Source organism: Necator americanus, chromosome X (assembly GCF_031761385.1).
Source record: "Necator americanus strain Aroian chromosome X, whole genome shotgun sequence".
In the NCBI taxonomy this organism is placed as follows: Eukaryota; Metazoa; Nematoda; class Chromadorea; order Rhabditida; family Ancylostomatidae; genus Necator; species Necator americanus.
Genome location: NC_087376.1, coordinates 19,942,051 through 19,959,614, shown reverse-complemented (window position 1 = coordinate 19,959,614; position 17,564 = coordinate 19,942,051). Strand labels below are relative to the sequence as shown.

Genomic DNA, 17,564 nt, shown 5'->3' with positions numbered 1-17,564 from the left:
CCACGGCGCACCTTCTGTACGAGTATCTAGTTGATGGAGCATCCCGAGACGAACTTCACGGAGCGATGGATCTTGAAATTCTGCTGTGAACTGCAGCGCCTTCAGTGCTGTGTAGTAGAGCTCCTTCGGCTCCATCCGCTTGATCGTGTTAGCGTAGTTGCGGAATGGTACATAACTGACCGTCCACGGCGGGCAATTTATCTTGCGACAATCGTACCGTCGAATCGAATCAATGTCTTCTCGGACGCAAGCAGCTTTCCCAGATGCGCGACTGTCTTCTCGAAGTCGATCTCGTGCAGTTGTTTCGGTAGAATGTGATCAGCATACCTGCGATATGCATCCTCATCCAGCTTCAAGGGGATCAAATCGCGCTCTTTGTTGTTTGACAAGGCTGAATCTCCGATGACAGGGCCGTATCTCTTGTACCAATTGGCGAATGTGTGACCTTCCTCTTCGTCGGACACGAACATTTGCACATCCTTACTCAGCTGATCGTGTTTATCCTTGCTGACTTCCTGGGCGGGGGGTCTATGAGCAGGTGCACCGGCGGTGAACAGCGTCTACATTTCTTCATGTTGAAGCCGCATTTGTTTAACCATTGCTTCTCCAGCTGAGCCTTCGGAGGCTTTACTTCAGTTCCTCTTGGCATCTTCAAGTCTTCTAATGAACTCGCTCTTCTTTCTTCTGATCCCCTCCGGACTTCTTCAGGGTCTTCTTTCTTCTTGATCTCATTCGGGCATCCTCTGAGTCTTTCTAATTCGGGCTTCTTTTGAGTCTTCTTTTTTCTTGATCTCCTTCGGGCTTCTAAGTCTTCTTCTTCTTCTTTTCATACAGCATAGTATAGCACTTTTATGAGCAGCTTTAGCTGCCTTGTACTTTCGATTAAATGTTAGAAACGGAAGCTACGGGAATGCTGTGTTATGTCCACTGAACACTGCATAGTAGGACCTTGAAAAAAACTACAGGACCAATAGAATGAAAAAACTGGAACACCAGTACAGTGTAGGGTGAGAAATTCTCTATCGAAATACTTAGCCACTACTTTCACTCTTTTATTGTGAAATTGTAAACTAAAAAAAAAAAAACCAATGCAATACAATGCTTTGATCATGTTACTAGACAACATCTGCCGATCTTTTCATTTTCTCATTTTTTCTTTTTATGTACATTTACCAAAAAAAAGGAAAAGACCCACTCCTTGCTACCTTAACTTCAATTTCTGGGATTTAAGAGGTCGGTCCAATGATTCCAATTTTGAAAATAGAACGACCGTATCCGAAGGTGATGCTTTATGCAACGCATTTTAATTCCAAAGATTCCTTGCATAATCACGTCATGACTTACATTTTAATTCTTGCATTGTTTACATTCACCACATTATTCTAAACGTCAGTTCTGTCCCACTTCATGTGTAAAGTCCCTGTGTTCTATAATAACGTGTGTACGTTGGTTTTCCATAGTCTTTTAAGGCATGACTGAGCCATGTGGCGCTCCACCTGTTTTCTTCTTATAACCACTTCCGTTGCTTCCATGCACTATGTTTCTGATTGGGATCCGCCTCAGTGAACTACACTTCACTAGTGCATTATTGCTCAACTTTTGTCTCTCTCAAACATAGTTGAGGCACGAAAAATTCTTCTTTTGTGTTCGCAAAGACCACTTTACTGTATCACTCATATTCTTGCATAAGCTCAGTTACTTGACAAAATAGAGTGTTTAAACGCAGCAGAATATTTAAAATTGTGAATTGCAAGCTCGAATGCTATTTTTGGATTGAAAAAAAGGACAAATAAGACAGTTCTGTGTTTTTTTTTCCGCTGCATTTTTCTCTTAACGTAGCACAAGGCTACTCTATTTGTTTTTCTTTGCGTAACATTTCCGTAACGTTACCTATGTAACAACCATTTTCAGAAGCATTTCTTCGAAGGAATGGCTCAGAAATTTACTCAAACACGAACATTTATTACATGTCTCTGTTGTTTTGTTCTGTCTTCATTCGTGGTGGCTCATCAAAACCAGTCTTTTAGTCGACAGTCATTCGGTAAACCACATCATTTGATCCGGTAAATTTTCAGCAGTAATGTTATATATTTAGGCGGAATAGTACCATGGATACTGTCACTGTACCAATCATCTCAATCTTGGAAGTCGTATGTTATCTCTTCTTTTTGTTATCATTTGTATTCGACAAAATTAAGTGCGGCCACGGCGCATATCTAGGTGTACATGGTAACCAGATGTCTAGGTCCAAGACCAGGTGTTCGATGGCTTAAGACCGGCTACTATGAAATGATAATGGAAGGAGTCATTTCTCACGTCCTCTGATTAAACGGTCCCCTGAAGATGCTGGAACTGTACTGTTGCTCTGCAAAGTACGGAAGTGCAGACTGCTATTTTTACTGCAGACGGCAGTATTAATAGCCTCACGTCCCTCACACGATCTCAGTCCTGGAGTTTGATTTCAAAATGCATTTTCTAAAATCCAGGAGTTTGGAAAGCTTCGAAACATATGGACTGCACCTTAGTTCTAGTATAATAGCAGGAGACCGTTTGCAGAATTCTATGTTTCTTTAAAGGAATTGAAAATGCTTGTTTTTCAGCCTTTTCATCTGGGGAAATCCATTTACATTTAAAAAAAATTGCAACGGGTGTAGAACCGAGACACACTAGCCTACAAAGAATTAGTTACCGAGCTGAAACCGCCTTAACTACTGAATTGAAAACCGACTAGAAAGTTGCATGCTGTCGAAATAATTTCGTAGTGCAGGTTATTGGAATTTTTACAGTTTACAAATCGTGAACTTGCAAGCGTTCTTAAACGCATATATGTTCAAGTACATAGTTGCACACATTTATAACATCTTAAGACAAACTTTTTTAAATCTGACTATAGCCGACGGCCGAAATCTTCAGTTCAAAGTTCATGCTTTGAACAAAAAAAAAAGGTCGACAATGAAGACATTGACTAAAAGTGAAGCTGTTGATGGGGGAAATGTCAGCTGTTCTGCCGGAATTGTGTAACTAACCTCATTAGGAAAGTCCCTGTTAATTCCGACACCGTCAGGTTCTCGCACCCCATATTGGCTGACCCAGCTCTCATGGCGAGGCTGTTAGAGTGCCTCCGGCTGCCATCAATGTTCCTTTACTATGTGAAGCATTGTCTTCTCATTTACGACCATAACGCTCGAGTACTTTGCGAGTTGCCAACAAACTTTGCTTTTGTGGAGGACAAACGGTTAAATTTTAAGTGTTGTGTTTTCATGGGACCTTCTGAGTACTCATACGGATGGCCAGATATTGCAGATCAAAGTCAGGTTCTTCATATTCTTGTAAACAGAAGTCCAGTTTTATGTTCTAAATAATTTTCCTACTAAACAAGCGGGATCTATATGAACTAATATTGTGGTATGTAAAGGAACACATTTTCATTCCGTTTATCCGTGTATAAGGAAGACATTTGAGACATTACTTCAAGCTCGATAATGAGCCAGAGCGTCCAGTATCCAGGAGATTTCCTCCATTTGTCAAAACGAGATGGCGGAATAACACTAAACTTGCCACCCTGCTCCGTTGTACACGTGTAAAAGTTGTCCACTGGCTTCTTCTTTCGTGGACCGACACAGAGAGCATTACTTTTTTTTGTTGTAGAAAAGATTTCACAAAGAGATCTGATCATTGGAATTGCGATTTCCTTGTAGTGCGTCTTCCATTTGGTGGAATGCAGTCACTTACTGCGCTTGTCCAGCGTTTGTCATTGAAACGCGTCAGTTGTCTGACTTACATTATTTTACTTTCCAAGGAGATACTTCAGTATTTGTAATCATTGATCGTCGACGTAGAAGACTTTCAATCTTACTTTAATTGCATGAAAAGAGACCCCTCTAGCATTAGCTTGTCGATAAACAGATCGCATTTTCCTCCTGCTTGCGATGTGCTAAGATCTCTTAAACAGAATGAACGGTAATGTTGGAGGTGACTTCTCGAACATACACTACCAAAGCCGCTCTTTTCTTATAACTAGCCGGGAAAAATGTGGCTCATCAAGTCTGTTTTCCGACATGTATTAAACATTGCTAGAGCACTAGTACATATTCTTTCTGTTGCATGTGAGTGGGATTTCAGATTTCCATGACCCTTTCCATGTGTAGAATAAGTCAAAGAAATCCCTCTCTACTTTGATGAAAGTGAGGAACAACTTCATTTTGTACTCCTACTAATCTTCGATGAGTTTTGGAGCAATGTTTATGTGGTGTAGTGTTGAACCCTTTTTGTATCTCGGTACTCGTCCGGGTGCCTAGTGTTTCTTCAATGTTGTGCAGGGCTCCTCTTATAAACAGTTTACCGGCGGCAAATAATAAGAAAAATGTTCTACAGCGATTTCTTTCCGATGAGTTGGAACACACTTGATTTGAGCTAGGTGATTAGTAACAATATTCAACAACTGCTTGGGGTTCAGTATGGTTTTGAAAAGAACATGTTGATTTCAGAGATGAGTGGTTCTAAACACTCAATTTTGCTCGTACAGTCGTGAAAAGGTATTAAGATCGATCATGACCTCCTTTCCGAATGAAGAGAAGACTTTTTTGAAAGAGATGATGGCCGACGAGTGCAGCACTTTGATACAACAGGGACATCCGTCAGGCGATACCTACCGACAGCGACATAGCCAATTGCATTATGGCATCCTCCACTGATTGAATCTGTTGACATTCTATACAAACACCACCGTGGGCGATCGGTGGTTTTTCGCTTTCACTTACGTCACTTCGATTCACCTGGACAACCTGACGCTGAACTACTGGTTCAGCATGCATAGTCTCTTGCCACTGTCGTACCCTCCGCTCCAAGACAACAATCGCTGTGCTATGAAAAGAATACACAACGGAGGTACCTTTTGATACACAGAAAAATGAATGAAGTTCTAAACGTTCAGCTAAGCGGCCACATGGATTTCTTTTCCTATTCAGCCGGGTTTCCGACCGATAAGAAATGAATAAATTGCTGATAATTTTACCTCCTTTCCGGCAAGAGTCTTTTACATCGATATACTCACTAAAGCCATTCGCTTTCGCTTCGTTCAAACATATGCACTAACAACTGACCATGATGATAACGAATACGCCAATTTCTTTCAAAGTGTTTCCCAACTACTCCGATCACCCTTCCAAAGTTCTCCACGAATTAGATGTTCCACTTATAATTTTGTCGTTGGAGAATTTAATTCCAATGTTGGTTGTGGAGAATTGGGAGAAAAATTTATAGGGCCATATGGTCTAGGACCGCGCACGTAAAGAGAAAACACACTGGTTGCGTGTTCCTAAATCATAACTGTACAGTTTTGGTTTGGAGAATGAGCTCTACTTGAAGAGTAACCATTTTCCTAGAAGGCGGTAGAAAAAATGGGCATTGACATTCCCAAATATGATTACGAAAATGCTGTTGATTCGTCTTATCAACGAATTTTTCTATTTTTGTTGACGTAGACATCATCAGTCCACTTTGAAAAAGATCATCTGCTTGTTATGACAAAAGTCACTCTGTCGTCTCAGTTCCATAACTTTCGAAAGACCTGCAAGTGCGAGACAGCTCTCAACATATTATTTTCCCGTTCTATTTTGAAAACTCGAAACTGTCATCGAACTAAGTTAGGTTGGTGCAAAAATAGTGCACGTTTTCAAACATTCACTTCAAAACGCTATAAGTCGCCTCAAGATCAACCTTATAAGTCGAAATAAGAACCATTACAGTCCACGCATAAAAAGAGTCTGCTGCATAAAAGTCCGAACTTTTGGAGTCCACAAACTTCCGGAAGTCGTTTTCGGCATCACCTTGGTTTTGGAGGACCTTACCTCTTAGGCAGCTGTCCAGATGTTTGAAAAAGTGGCAGTCGGTTGGCAAAAGGTCTAGCGAATATTGTGGGTGGGAATCGTTGGAAGTGGGAACCTAAATCGTTCAACTCCAGTAGCGTCACCCTGGAAATGTGTGGCCTTGCATTGTCGTGTAAGAGAATTGAGCCCTTTCTGTTCACTAACGCCGGGCGAAGAAGTTTGATTTTCCGGTACATTTTGTCTAGTTCTTTGCAGTACTTCTCTGCGGTGATTTTAACAAGGTTTAATTAAGCTGTAGTGGTTTACACCTGTAGCAGACCACCACACAGTCACCATGTTCGCCTTCGGGTGCATTTTCGGCTTCGAGAAATGCTTGAGAGCTTTATCCTTGTCCATCCTTTGAGCAGGATGCTTCTTGTTGTCGTAAAGAATTTAATTCACGTAACGATACTATCAAAAATGGATCACTCTTGTTGGGCAGTTCTCAAAACCTCGGTTTCCTTGGGACTCGCTCAGTTCATGCGGCACAGATTGTTCAACATTTCCAATTCTTTCCAAATGGCGGACGACTCTTGAATGGTCAACGCCTAGTTTTTGAGCCATATCTCGTGTTGTTTCAAGCGGATAATTTTCGATGATTGCCTTCACCAGAAGAGCGACCTCAACTTTTCTTAACTTCGAGTCTCATATCACCACAACGAAACCTTTGGAACCAACAAACCAAGCATTATCGTAGATTTTGTAGTGCTTCCCTCACCACAAATAGCGTTGATATAGAGAGCTACAGATTTGCCCAGCGTCAACTAGTAGAAAATTTGGTGGAAATCTTGCCTGGACATATTAGTTCCTAAGTCTTGGTACTGACCAAATACTGACTCTCGTTCACAAAACGCTATACGACTTCTAAGTTGGGCAATGAGTTATTGTGTCTCTTAGTAAAGCATTGCCGCCTCCTTTGAAAACAAATATTGAGCAGAAACACCTGACGTGATTACATCATGCGATTCTGAGAAGTGCTAGCCTTTGAAGAGCTCTGCAGACAAACCAAATCTTCACAATAAAATTGACCCAAGTATGAGAAGGAGACTTTTGAATTTTATGATTTCCCGTCAACGTCGCGAGAGTGGTTAAAGACTAAACAATCGTAGTTCCTTTACAAGATTGAAGGGATAATTTCTCTGGCGTTACTCCTGCAATTCGTAATCGTTGGGGTTCTTTGAACGCGTGTTGGCCTATACAATGATTTTAGGGCCAGCTGATGATCTAGTCAGTGTTTTTATCCTCTAAGACAAGTATGGTATGAATTTTTCGACCCCGAAGGGATGAAAGGATTGGTTGGCACTAGGGCGTTTTCAAACCATCGACAGTGCGGTTATGGTAGACGTCTTAATGATTGCGTTACACCCACTCCTTCAACAAGATAACCTGCATCAATATCATCGTATCAACTCGACGCTGTGTTACCAACCCTACCAGGTGAAGTCAGCCGCGCGATAAAGGAAATGAAACAAGGAAAAGCGCCTGGTTCAAATTCCATTGCTGCCAAATTGCTAATAACTGGATTTAAAGTATTAATTAGATTCCTAAAAAAAAAACTTCTCAACGACTGTTTTGAGTTGGTTAAATCTTGCGCTGAACTTCCTGATTCTTCAATAGTGCTGTTCTTTAAGAAGATGAGGAACAACTTGATATTAACAACTACTGCGCCGTTGTCGGTCGTATATAAGGAATTCGGTCTGTTACTGTAACATTTGAGGCTTTAGGCAAGAAGACCTTATATCTCCTGCCTTCTTCGCCGACGTTCTGGATACCGTTTTTGGTGGCATAGATTGGAAAAATCGATTATAATCTTGTTCTCTTCGCGCATAAGCCACGATACTTTTTTTTAAATGGATCAGACGTGAGAGACAAAAAATGGAACATGTTCAAACGATTCCTTGCATATTTCACTAACAGAAGATTACCAATGGAAGGCAAATTTCGATTTCATGCAAAACGTGTAGAACCTTCTGGAACTGGGAAGTTCAATAGGTGGTCGGTCCTCCCTGATTCTTGTTAATTGTCCCAAGGAGACCCACATTTGTTTGCATTTGTCAGGGTGGAGTCGCAGCCCATAGGCTAGAGTTAATTTTGATAGGAGGTTCACAACATGTTGCAACTTGTTGCCTGAAGCAAATATGAATACATCATCATCATTTTTGAGAACCACCAAATGACGTGCTGATGGTGCTAGGATGACATCAGCGGGACACTGTTCAACCGTTCTTCGCATGATGTAAGCGACGGCAAAATTGAACAAAAAGGGTGCTACAACCACTTGTCTCACTCCAGCTCCAACTTCGAAAAGTTAATTCCATCTGACTGATGTTCAAACAGCAGCAGTTGTTCTTCAATTCATGTCCTTAATCAGGTGTACAAACCTTCCATCGACGCGAAGAGCGTTGAGAAGACGGTCCCGATGATGAGAGTAGAAAGCTGCTCCAAAGTCCAGAAGGGGCAAGATAGGAACTGCATAAGCTTCGAATACCACTGCCACATTTCTATAACTCTTCTGATAATGAGAACTTAGTCAGTAGTTCATTGACCAAGGCAAAATTTAGCTTGTTCATAGAAATACCACGCTCTGCCCAGATTGAAGATCAATGAAGAACCAATGGCAGCCTGAGGTACTATTGACACCCACACAGATATGAGTCAGCTCATAAGGTGGTGCGAATTCCAAGCTATCTAAGGCATCAAAGCTGAACATAGCTTTGTTAGCTATCTGATACTCATCTAACAGTCAGCGAAGAATTGAGTTTTTCCGTCTACACCACTATTTCTTGTTAGTATCTTCGTTGCCCTGATTTTTGTTATAGTTATCAACTTCGAAGTTAACTCGTTCAGCTATCGACTAGAATATAGATTTTGAAGCTTACGTTGAAATGTTATGGGCGTGTTCTACTGCTCTTCCAATTATGTATGGGATCAAAAAAATCTGCAAGGAATCAAAAATCTAAACACGCCCTTATTTTTTCATAATCCAAATCAAATGATCATGATCATGCTATGTAATAACGGTCTTATTCTGTCACGTGTATGTGTCTGTATGTGTATGTGAAACGGAATACCGGAAAGGGAAGGAGAGACGGATACCACGTCGTCGAGTTAGTGCGCTGGCACCAGAAAGCTATAAAGTGGGGTGCGACGAGTCCTACAGTGTCGGATTGGTGTCTCGGCGCAAGAAAGCTGTAAAATGGAATAAGATGAATCCTACGGCGTCGAATTGGTGCGCCGACGTCTGAAAGCCACAAAATCATAAATCATAAACCATAAATCAAATAAAATGGAGCATGACGGGTTTCATGGTGTCGAATTGGAGCGACTACGCCACAAAACAATAAAATAGGGTGTGACGGGTCCTATCGCGTGGATTTGGTGCGCCAGCGTGGGAGTGCGGTGAAATATGGTGAGACGGGCTGAACGGTGCGGAATTGCTGTACCGTGGTGCCGTAGTATCGCACAATACCTTCATGTGCACGTCGCAAGAGGCAAGTGAGACGTTGCATCCGTTTCATATCCTTGGCTTCTGCACGTGTTGTTGTGCTCCTCTATGACTCCTCCGCGTATAAAATTTTCTAGCACGTTTGGCTGAAGTTGGTAACATGCCTTTTCAGAAAGAGAAAACACGCTCGCAAACGGCTGCTTAAACAGTAGCCAACATGATCTAATATGGAACGCTATCCTTATCAGTATGATAATTTCTTTCTTCATTTTACGTTAATCATCATTCTGTGGTAACTGTTAACCATGAAATTTCCCGCCTTCATTCAAAATTAAAAAGAGCAGGAAGACGTTGTTGGATGTACACAAATCAAATTTCAGAAAAAATGCCACTACTAAATTGCCACTACTTAATTTTGATCGATTGTGCAGGAAGCGGAACCTCTACTCGCTACACTACACCATCCATTAACGGTGCTTACGGCAAACAAACTTTGAAAATTATGTAATTGAAAAGAAAACTATCTAAACCAATGCATTATTAAATTTAGTACAGAGAGCATGTCCATGTACAACGCATGTCAAATATTGCAATACTTGCCTGAACATTTTATCCAGTAAAACCCTAAATAATTCTTCAAGCTCCTTTCTACTTTCTCCAGCTTTCTGTCGCTTCATGTCCATCTGTTCACTGCATGAAATCAACATGACCGGTAAGGTATATGAACATCAAACAAACACTTCTGTATCTTCGGGATACGCCTTTAGGTACAATTCATGTCTGTGAAGCATTTGTCGCGCCACTTAAGGCGTTGGATGCCAGTTACACATGCAAAAAAATGCCTAGAAAACGAAAAAATTAACGGAATATAGTATAACACTGATTAGTTGGACATTTTTTGAGCCATATTTTGTATTTCCATAAATGGATTACCAAGAACACCCGGCTCCGTGTTCACCTCTTCAACACTACCGTACTTGCTGCTTTGAGCTATGCTACAGAAACCTGGACATTTCGCAAGCAGGAAGAAAACGCGGTGAGCATCATTGAACGCGCAATTGAGGGAGTGATACTAGGAGTATCCCGCTTCACGCAAATGAGGAACGGGATTCAAAGTTCTCTCACACGTCAGCGATCGAAGATTAGAGATGCCGCCGCGTTCGCCAAGGAATGTAAAATAAGGTGGGCCGGACACGTGATGCACTTTAACGACAACCGTTGGACCAGAGCCGTGAGCGACTGGGTCCCTCGCGATATTAAGCGCACTACAGGAAGACCGCCTACCCGATGATCAGACCTCTTCACGAAGTCCTTCAAAAAAAGTACGACCCTCTTCGAGTTTTTCGCGAGAAGAGATGCCACTGGGTGAATCTGGCACGCGATCGGGACAAATGAAAGAATTACTGGCGGCCGCTCGACCTGTTCGAAGATCAACGGGAGTCGAGGTGATCAAGGTGATAAGTGGATTATTCCCCATAGGTGGTTTTCTTTTAACGATTCAGAACTGAAAAATAAACTCTTTCATTTCTTTCCTTTTCATTTCTAAACGGCATTTCACTTACATAAACTTCTTAAACAGCTCTACTTTATCTAAAGTTTCAAACAACTTCTATCGCTAGGCACTCTCCTTTTCTGTTCGATTAAAAAAGCGCATCGCAGAGGCTGCAGACGCGGCGACATAGATGGGCAAGGTGGAGTGGGTGTGGTGTCAGAAAGAGGCAGTATAAGAGAAGTGACCAAGATACTGTGGTCACTGTCAACTACTGATGCTCATTATCTTCTTGGATACACGGCGGCACATCATTCGAGTACATTTTGACCGTTCCCTTATAAAAAAATGCCTCGTTGCATCTCTGTATTATGAGATACTTATGATTTCTTAGAACCGACTTGCTACAAGAAAACTGCCCAGGCTTTTACTAAGGATAGGGTGCTTGACGTTGGTCATCCTTTTGGGATATGGATACTGACGACAGTTCATGACAAAACCGTCGAAGGAATAAAACCAACCAAACAAATGCTCGCATAGCATTCATGAGGGCGAGACAGTCCACAATCTGACAGGGAAACACCAACAAAGAATCTGCGTTATTCAGAAAAAAGAATTAAATTAGGGTAACTCAAAACAAGATAATTAAGACGACTGTAGACTCAGTATGTCATAGAAAGGGTGCCTATGTTTCAAAATGACTGTACCAAAATCTGGCCTATAAATGTGCAACAAGGTAGGTAGACATTGCAGCACCATATTACTAGTTTCAGACAGCATAGTGCCAGTTGGAAATAGCAGTTACGCATGAAATGAAGTGAAAATTGAGTTCCTTCTAGTCTTAGTCGAACCATTGAAAATTGACCTACTGATGAATGACATACGAAGAAGATCAGAATTTTGATGCTTGCAAGAAGAGTGATACACTTTGAAGAATGATACAGATTGCTAGACAAGGAACTTCATTTGTTTTATCATGACTTATTCCAACCTTACTGGGTGGAGTTGCAATAATTGCATTCGTTAACAACATCTGCAATTTCAGGCCATCGATACCACAGAAAAGATCGATAATGCGTTTGGGAAAGCGGGCTACAATACATTACCATAAACGAGCCATGATGAGGCTTGGGAAATAAACGTCATTGTGCAGCAAAAACTTCAAGTACCGAAGTAAATGCTGCTCTTGCTGTGGTTTCACGCATCATACTTGCTTTCTACTATCGAACAGTCCTGTTGTTCACAGTTAAAGACTACATACTCTTCTCAATAAATATTGTTCTGTAGAAGATATGTGATTTGATGCATGAATATGTGCAAAACATGTCATTCCACAAGTCGGTCTTAGGTGAGCGTTACCAGTATTGGACACAAACGAAAAGGTGATGTGTGTCGATCCACCTAATTTCAAGCGAAATGAGATGTAACAATCAAAGAAACCGGTCTGCAGCTGCAGAACATGGGAATCAAATCCGTACTCTTTCTCAAAAACAATAGTGGTGTTTGAGAGTATTGCTCTCTGCTCGCTGTATCAATAAATAAGTATTGCTGTGTAGGAGCACCAGCAACGACATAACATTAGATAACTACACATGCAGTATAGACAGTTATATCTCGCAAAGCGGTACGAGTGGCAAGAACTCATTTGTCATTGATTGTTATCGAAGTACTCATTCCAATTATTCATTAAATAGTGTCTTTCAAGAGTCTAGAAAGCTTGCAGTGTCTTTCTTGCCGATATTTCTATTTCGTGAACCAATTTCTATCATTCCTGTGTCTCCCAAGTGGTGTTATCAGAATTTCACTTCATTTTGTTTCCTGTTCTGCCATATGTTCAGTAATCCTCATCCCAAGATTCCTAAAGTTTCCACAATGCGAACGGCATCACTCGTCATACTCATTCTCATAAATGCGCCTCCCCTCATTAAACGACGGTACCTGTCGTATAATCTATTCCTAACAACCTGGCTCTTAATGTTTGCTTTGCATTACGAATATTCACCAGAATGTGATGAACAGCGGCACTGATGCCGCCAGAATTAAAGGAAAGGCAAAGAAGAACTCTGTCCTAGAATTTTGCTACAGACAGTGCGGGCCTTGCGGACGCACTGTATGGCAATTGGCGCGTGTGATTTTTGAAGCTAGTCCTCATGATTCCTGCTCTTGGTCGCCAGTGCATACCTCACTAGTGGTCTTGAACATGTAACAAATCACTTCGCGTTTGGCTTTGGTTGTGCAGATTCGGCATGCAAGAAGATCTTCATGGAATCTTCTTTGCGATAGGACTTTACTCTAACATTACCACTAAAAACACTTATTAGCGCGTTGAGGTAGAAAAGCCTCTTTTGAGGTTTCCCATGTGAGCCTTCTCTATTCCGACTAACCTGATATTGGGTATGTAGATCAAATAAATAAATAAATTTAAACGACTGTGAAAACACTGAAATAAGGATAGCGTGGTAGTTGACGGAATAAACATGAGATTGTTGAATAAATTTATTGGCTAACGTTTCGGCAATATCGAAATATATATTAATACACAATAGCAATATAACCGTAAGGGCGAATGTCTGGCGATAACGCGGGAACTCGCGCCATATCTCGAATGGTTCTTCCGATCCGAATGTGACATTCGAACCATTCACCCCCGTAATCGATCAGTCAACGGTTCATGTTGGGCTTCTCCGATCTAAGATGAGCATTCAATGTAGTTGCTAAATTGGTGATTGAAAGTAGGCGTGGAGTTTATCAGTTTAGTTGTGGAGAGGTTGGTCGTTTAAATTGTAAATTGAATCGCTCATTTCAGGCTCTGAAGAAGGTGATATTGCCGAAACGTTAGCCAATAAATTTATTTAACAAGCTCGTGTACAGCTTATCAAACTCGATACTACATTCAACTATGCCGAGGTTCATTGAAAGTCGAACTTTTCAAACATGAGACTGTTTTAATCAACTTCTATATGGGCCTCTGAAGAAAGCAAAAAAAAGCTAATAGAGCTTCCTTCTAAGAATTCGTATGCACAATAAGAGAAAACAAAACAAACGAAGTATCTATGACATGTTTCAAGACACGAGAACGATTGAACTACTGTCAACCTTATCACGAACATTATTGACATTAAATTAACAACATCAACAGAACCTGTATTTGATGAAGTCCAGATGGAGTCGAACATCTCGGCTTTGGTATGGCCTGTAGGTGTTAAACTACACATGAGGTCATGCGATCTTCATTTTTTATCAGATGGACTCAATTGGAGTGCATAATAAAGAGTTAAGCATGTGCGATCGTCGACTTGATTCTGGAGCGCCAAATTTGTAGATTTGTGCCGATGTAAGTTACCATAATAAAATTGAACAAATCGCCACTATTTGGACATACGGCAGTTTAGACCAGACTAGCGGAAGTTATGGAAGTGATCAGAGTATGATAATTAGAGAAAGTGATCAAGGAGGTAACATGAGGGAGTAATTCAAAAAGAAAAGCGATATAACCACTTTGGTATCGTTGCTAGTGAATAGGCTTCATTGAGCAAAATAGGTTTCGTATGTCGGAAGTACCCTAAAATCCCATAGATAAGAGCGGTCCATAGATAAGAGCGGTTTGTGCTAGAAAATGAAAATTGACGTTTGTATACGTTTTTTTTTGGCGTTGTGTGCTCATGATTATTGCAATAATAGCCTACAACTCTACCTTTATTCTTACTGTTTTCTATACTCTTTCTATCCTGTATCACCTGCTATGAAACGTCGTAAATCGTATACAGCAGCTTTCAAGCTAGACGCCGTCAATTATCGTGATTTACATGGAACCTTGGCAGCGGCTAGTCATTTTGAAGTCACTGAAGCAATGATAAGAAAGTGGGTTGTTGATCGACAAACTCTTCAAGAGATGCCAGCAACGAAGAGAGCCCGACGATACAAAAAAACCAAGCGTTGAAGAAGTTGAAGATGCCATCTACAACTGGGTTGTCAAAAAACGAGAAGAAAATAGAACTGTCACGGTGAAAGAAATAAGGACCAAAGCAAAGGAATTAGCAGAAGAGCATGGTCACCAAAATTTTAAAGCATCTGCGCATTGGTGCATCCTGTTTATTGCGCGAAAAAAGCTCTCTGTACGAAGAAGAACAAGTGTCGGTCAACCATTACCGTCTGACCATCTACAAAAATGCTCGGATTTTCGAAAGTTCGTTACAGCTGAAGCCTTAAACGTATCCCCTTTCAATTTGGGAAATATTGATGCAGTACCAGGATGAGAGATGAAGCTAAAGCAACTTACACAAAAAGTGGAATAAGGAGAAGGATGAGCTACGAAGAAGCTGCATTTTTAGTTAGCGAAAGTTTCCAATCCATTTCATCTGATGTTATTCAACATAGCTTTGAAAAAGCATTGTGTGATTTGGAAAATCTCAAAAACGATTTTGCCATGATGAATATAAACGATGATGACGAAGTAGAAATTGGAAAAGTTTAGTGTTATGTTTAGGTATGTTGGAGTCCTTGTTGTTTAATATACAAATAAAATTTTAAAAATATTTTTTCAAAATCATTTTTTACCGGTAAATTAAACCGCTCTTATCTATGGAATTTTACTGATCGAATTGGCTCTTCAAGTTCTATCCAGAGATCAAATTCCGGCATTTCTAGAGAGATTCCGGCAGAAATTCCGTTAAAATCGCTATTTTTCCATATGAATTGTTTATTAAGTGGGCGGGGTTTAGAGTTGAAGGGCGGAGCTTCTTCTAAACTTCTTCTCCGATTTTTATTTATCCATCCATCAAGTTAGAGGGGTGACTGCATTCAATTTCAATTTCATTCCAATTCATTTTTCACCGGTAAATTAAACCGCTCTTATCTATGGGATTTTAGGGTATACGTGGACTGGCCATACAGTAAGTGTATCTGTGAGTTAGGAGTCGACCAATGCTTAATGTGGTCATCGTTAGTGAAGCAATTTGATCGTGATTTCTGAAACAATGGACATTAGGCTTCGCTCATACCTAGAATATTAAGTAAGGACACTCAATTTGGATAGGCTATTTTTGAATATCTTCGAATTTGGGCTAGACATAACCTTAGCAGGAAATAAATTAATCCAGCGTGCAACTCTGTAGAAAAAAAAAGTTGAACACAGTTGAGATTTTCTGTCAGAGTTTAGAGTAATGCAAACTGAAGCAACCTGTTCTTTCGCTTGTTGGTCGGAAGATCCAGTACTTGCTAGCCTTTGGCTTAATTTACATTCGTAAGATACGAAAACCGAAAACTAAATCATTAACTACTCGTCTCTACTTCTGACTTTTTAGATTCAGAATGCTAAGTTGAATTTTATAGGAAGGGAGTGTTCCAGGGTAATCCGGATCGGGAAAGCATCTATAATAAACCAGTCTAGTAAGAATTTGCTAAACTTTTTCTAATTTTTTGATATGCTTCTTCAAGAATGGTTTGCAGACTGGCGTGGCGTATTCTAGATGTGGCAAAACGTATGGTTTGTAAAGAAATATTAGTAGATCAGGGTCGTTACTTTGCAAGTTCCTAAATATTATAAAAAGAGACAACAACACTTTTTTGGTGAGTAAGTCAAAATGAGCGGAGAAGTTAAACGATTCATCAATTATCACCCCAAGATCTCGAACTTGTTCTTGATATTGAATAGTTGTTGAATTGCATAGGTAGGGGATGTGAGGAGCCTCTTCGAAATGCAACGCCACTGTTTTGAAAAGATTTAAAGGTATATCCCATTTTCTCACCATCTCCCTTACTAGAGGGATCACAGCCAGTTAGTCGCGAGGGTACATGGCGCGTCCCGGATGGCGGAGAGGGGGCTAATCGACCAAAAGCGACCTTGTGCTTGCCCAGAGACGCAGGTGGATTCAGGGGATGGACTCCTTGTTTCTGCTGAGCCAGAACTGACATCCTTGTATCCCGCACGTCGGTCTGGTCAAAAGCCTGCAATCAAGTGACTGGGAGGGGCAAGGGAGGCAGTTTGGAGTCGCCTCCAACAAATAAGCTCCACATGTCCACTCCGGGAGAACGGAAGTTCTCCCAAAAACTCATGGGACTAGAGGCTTGCAACCTGCCCATGGGTTTTAAATTTTATGCAAATACAGCAATAGGAAAGAGTCTCCTGAAGCCTGGTACGGTAGCGCCAGGTAGGACGGGGTTGCAGGAGTCATATAGGCTACCGAAACGGAAAAGGACTAGGATGGCGATCTGTACTTATTACGCACGTACGCTTGCATCGGAAGCGGCCATCGGAGATCTGATGATGCAAGCCAAGAAGATCAAGTACGACATCATCGGACTGACCGAGAAGAGACGACGTCACCCTCTCAACGCCGTCTATGAAACTGGAGAAGAACTATTCTTAGGAACATGCGACAGTAGAGGTGTTGGTGGAGTTCGCGTCCTCGTCAACACGAGTACGGCAAAGAACATCGACTCTTTCGAACAGCTTACGACCCGAATCGGACGTCTGCGGATGAGAAGCTGTGGTCCAACACCAGCTTTGACAATCTTCGCTGTCGCATACGCTCCAACATCAAGCTACGAAAAAGAAGTCGAAGCTTTGTATATGGACCTAGAGAAGTTCTACAGAAAAAAATCATATCTTCTGCATGGTCATAATTGCTGATTTTATTGCCAAATTGGCCCCAGAAGAACGCCTGGAGGACTTCACATCGGAACCCATGGCCTTCAATGTAGTGAACAGGGAAAAAAGCTTTCCGAGCTCATCATGACGACTAAGACCATCCATGGGAACTCG

General features: G+C 41.2%; 3 protein-coding genes across 4 annotated transcripts; 2 read left to right on the top strand and 1 right to left on the bottom strand.

Moving 5' to 3' along the window:
- Positions 1-197: 197 nt before the first annotated feature.
- Positions 198-470, bottom strand: RB195_024290 (uncharacterized protein; the record flags this gene model as incomplete). The annotated part of the gene is made up of 1 exon (XM_064212003.1): positions 198-470. The coding sequence occupies one exon, from the start codon at positions 468-470 to the stop codon at positions 198-200; it is 273 nt and encodes a 90-aa protein (XP_064067884.1).
- A 1,459-nt stretch (positions 471-1,929) lies between these two features.
- RB195_024289 (uncharacterized protein) lies at positions 1,930-11,940 on the top strand (the record flags this gene model as incomplete). Its single annotated transcript, XM_064212002.1, has 3 exons — positions 1,930-2,041; positions 2,096-2,150; positions 11,847-11,940. The coding sequence occupies 3 exons, from the start codon at positions 1,930-1,932 to the stop codon at positions 11,938-11,940; spliced, it is 261 nt and encodes an 86-aa protein (XP_064067883.1).
- Positions 11,941-16,814: 4,874 nt separating this feature from the next.
- On the top strand, positions 16,815-17,432 carry RB195_024288 (uncharacterized protein; the record flags this gene model as incomplete). 2 transcript variants are annotated; one of them, XM_064212001.1, is made up of 1 exon in its annotated part: positions 16,815-17,432. In XM_064212001.1, the coding sequence occupies one exon, from the start codon at positions 16,815-16,817 to the stop codon at positions 17,430-17,432; it is 618 nt and encodes a 205-aa protein (XP_064067881.1). The 2 variants fall into 2 exon arrangements, with proteins under 2 accessions (XP_064067881.1, XP_064067882.1); XM_064212000.1 differs by having other exon boundaries at positions 17,004-17,432.
- Positions 17,433-17,564: the final 132 nt, after the last annotated feature.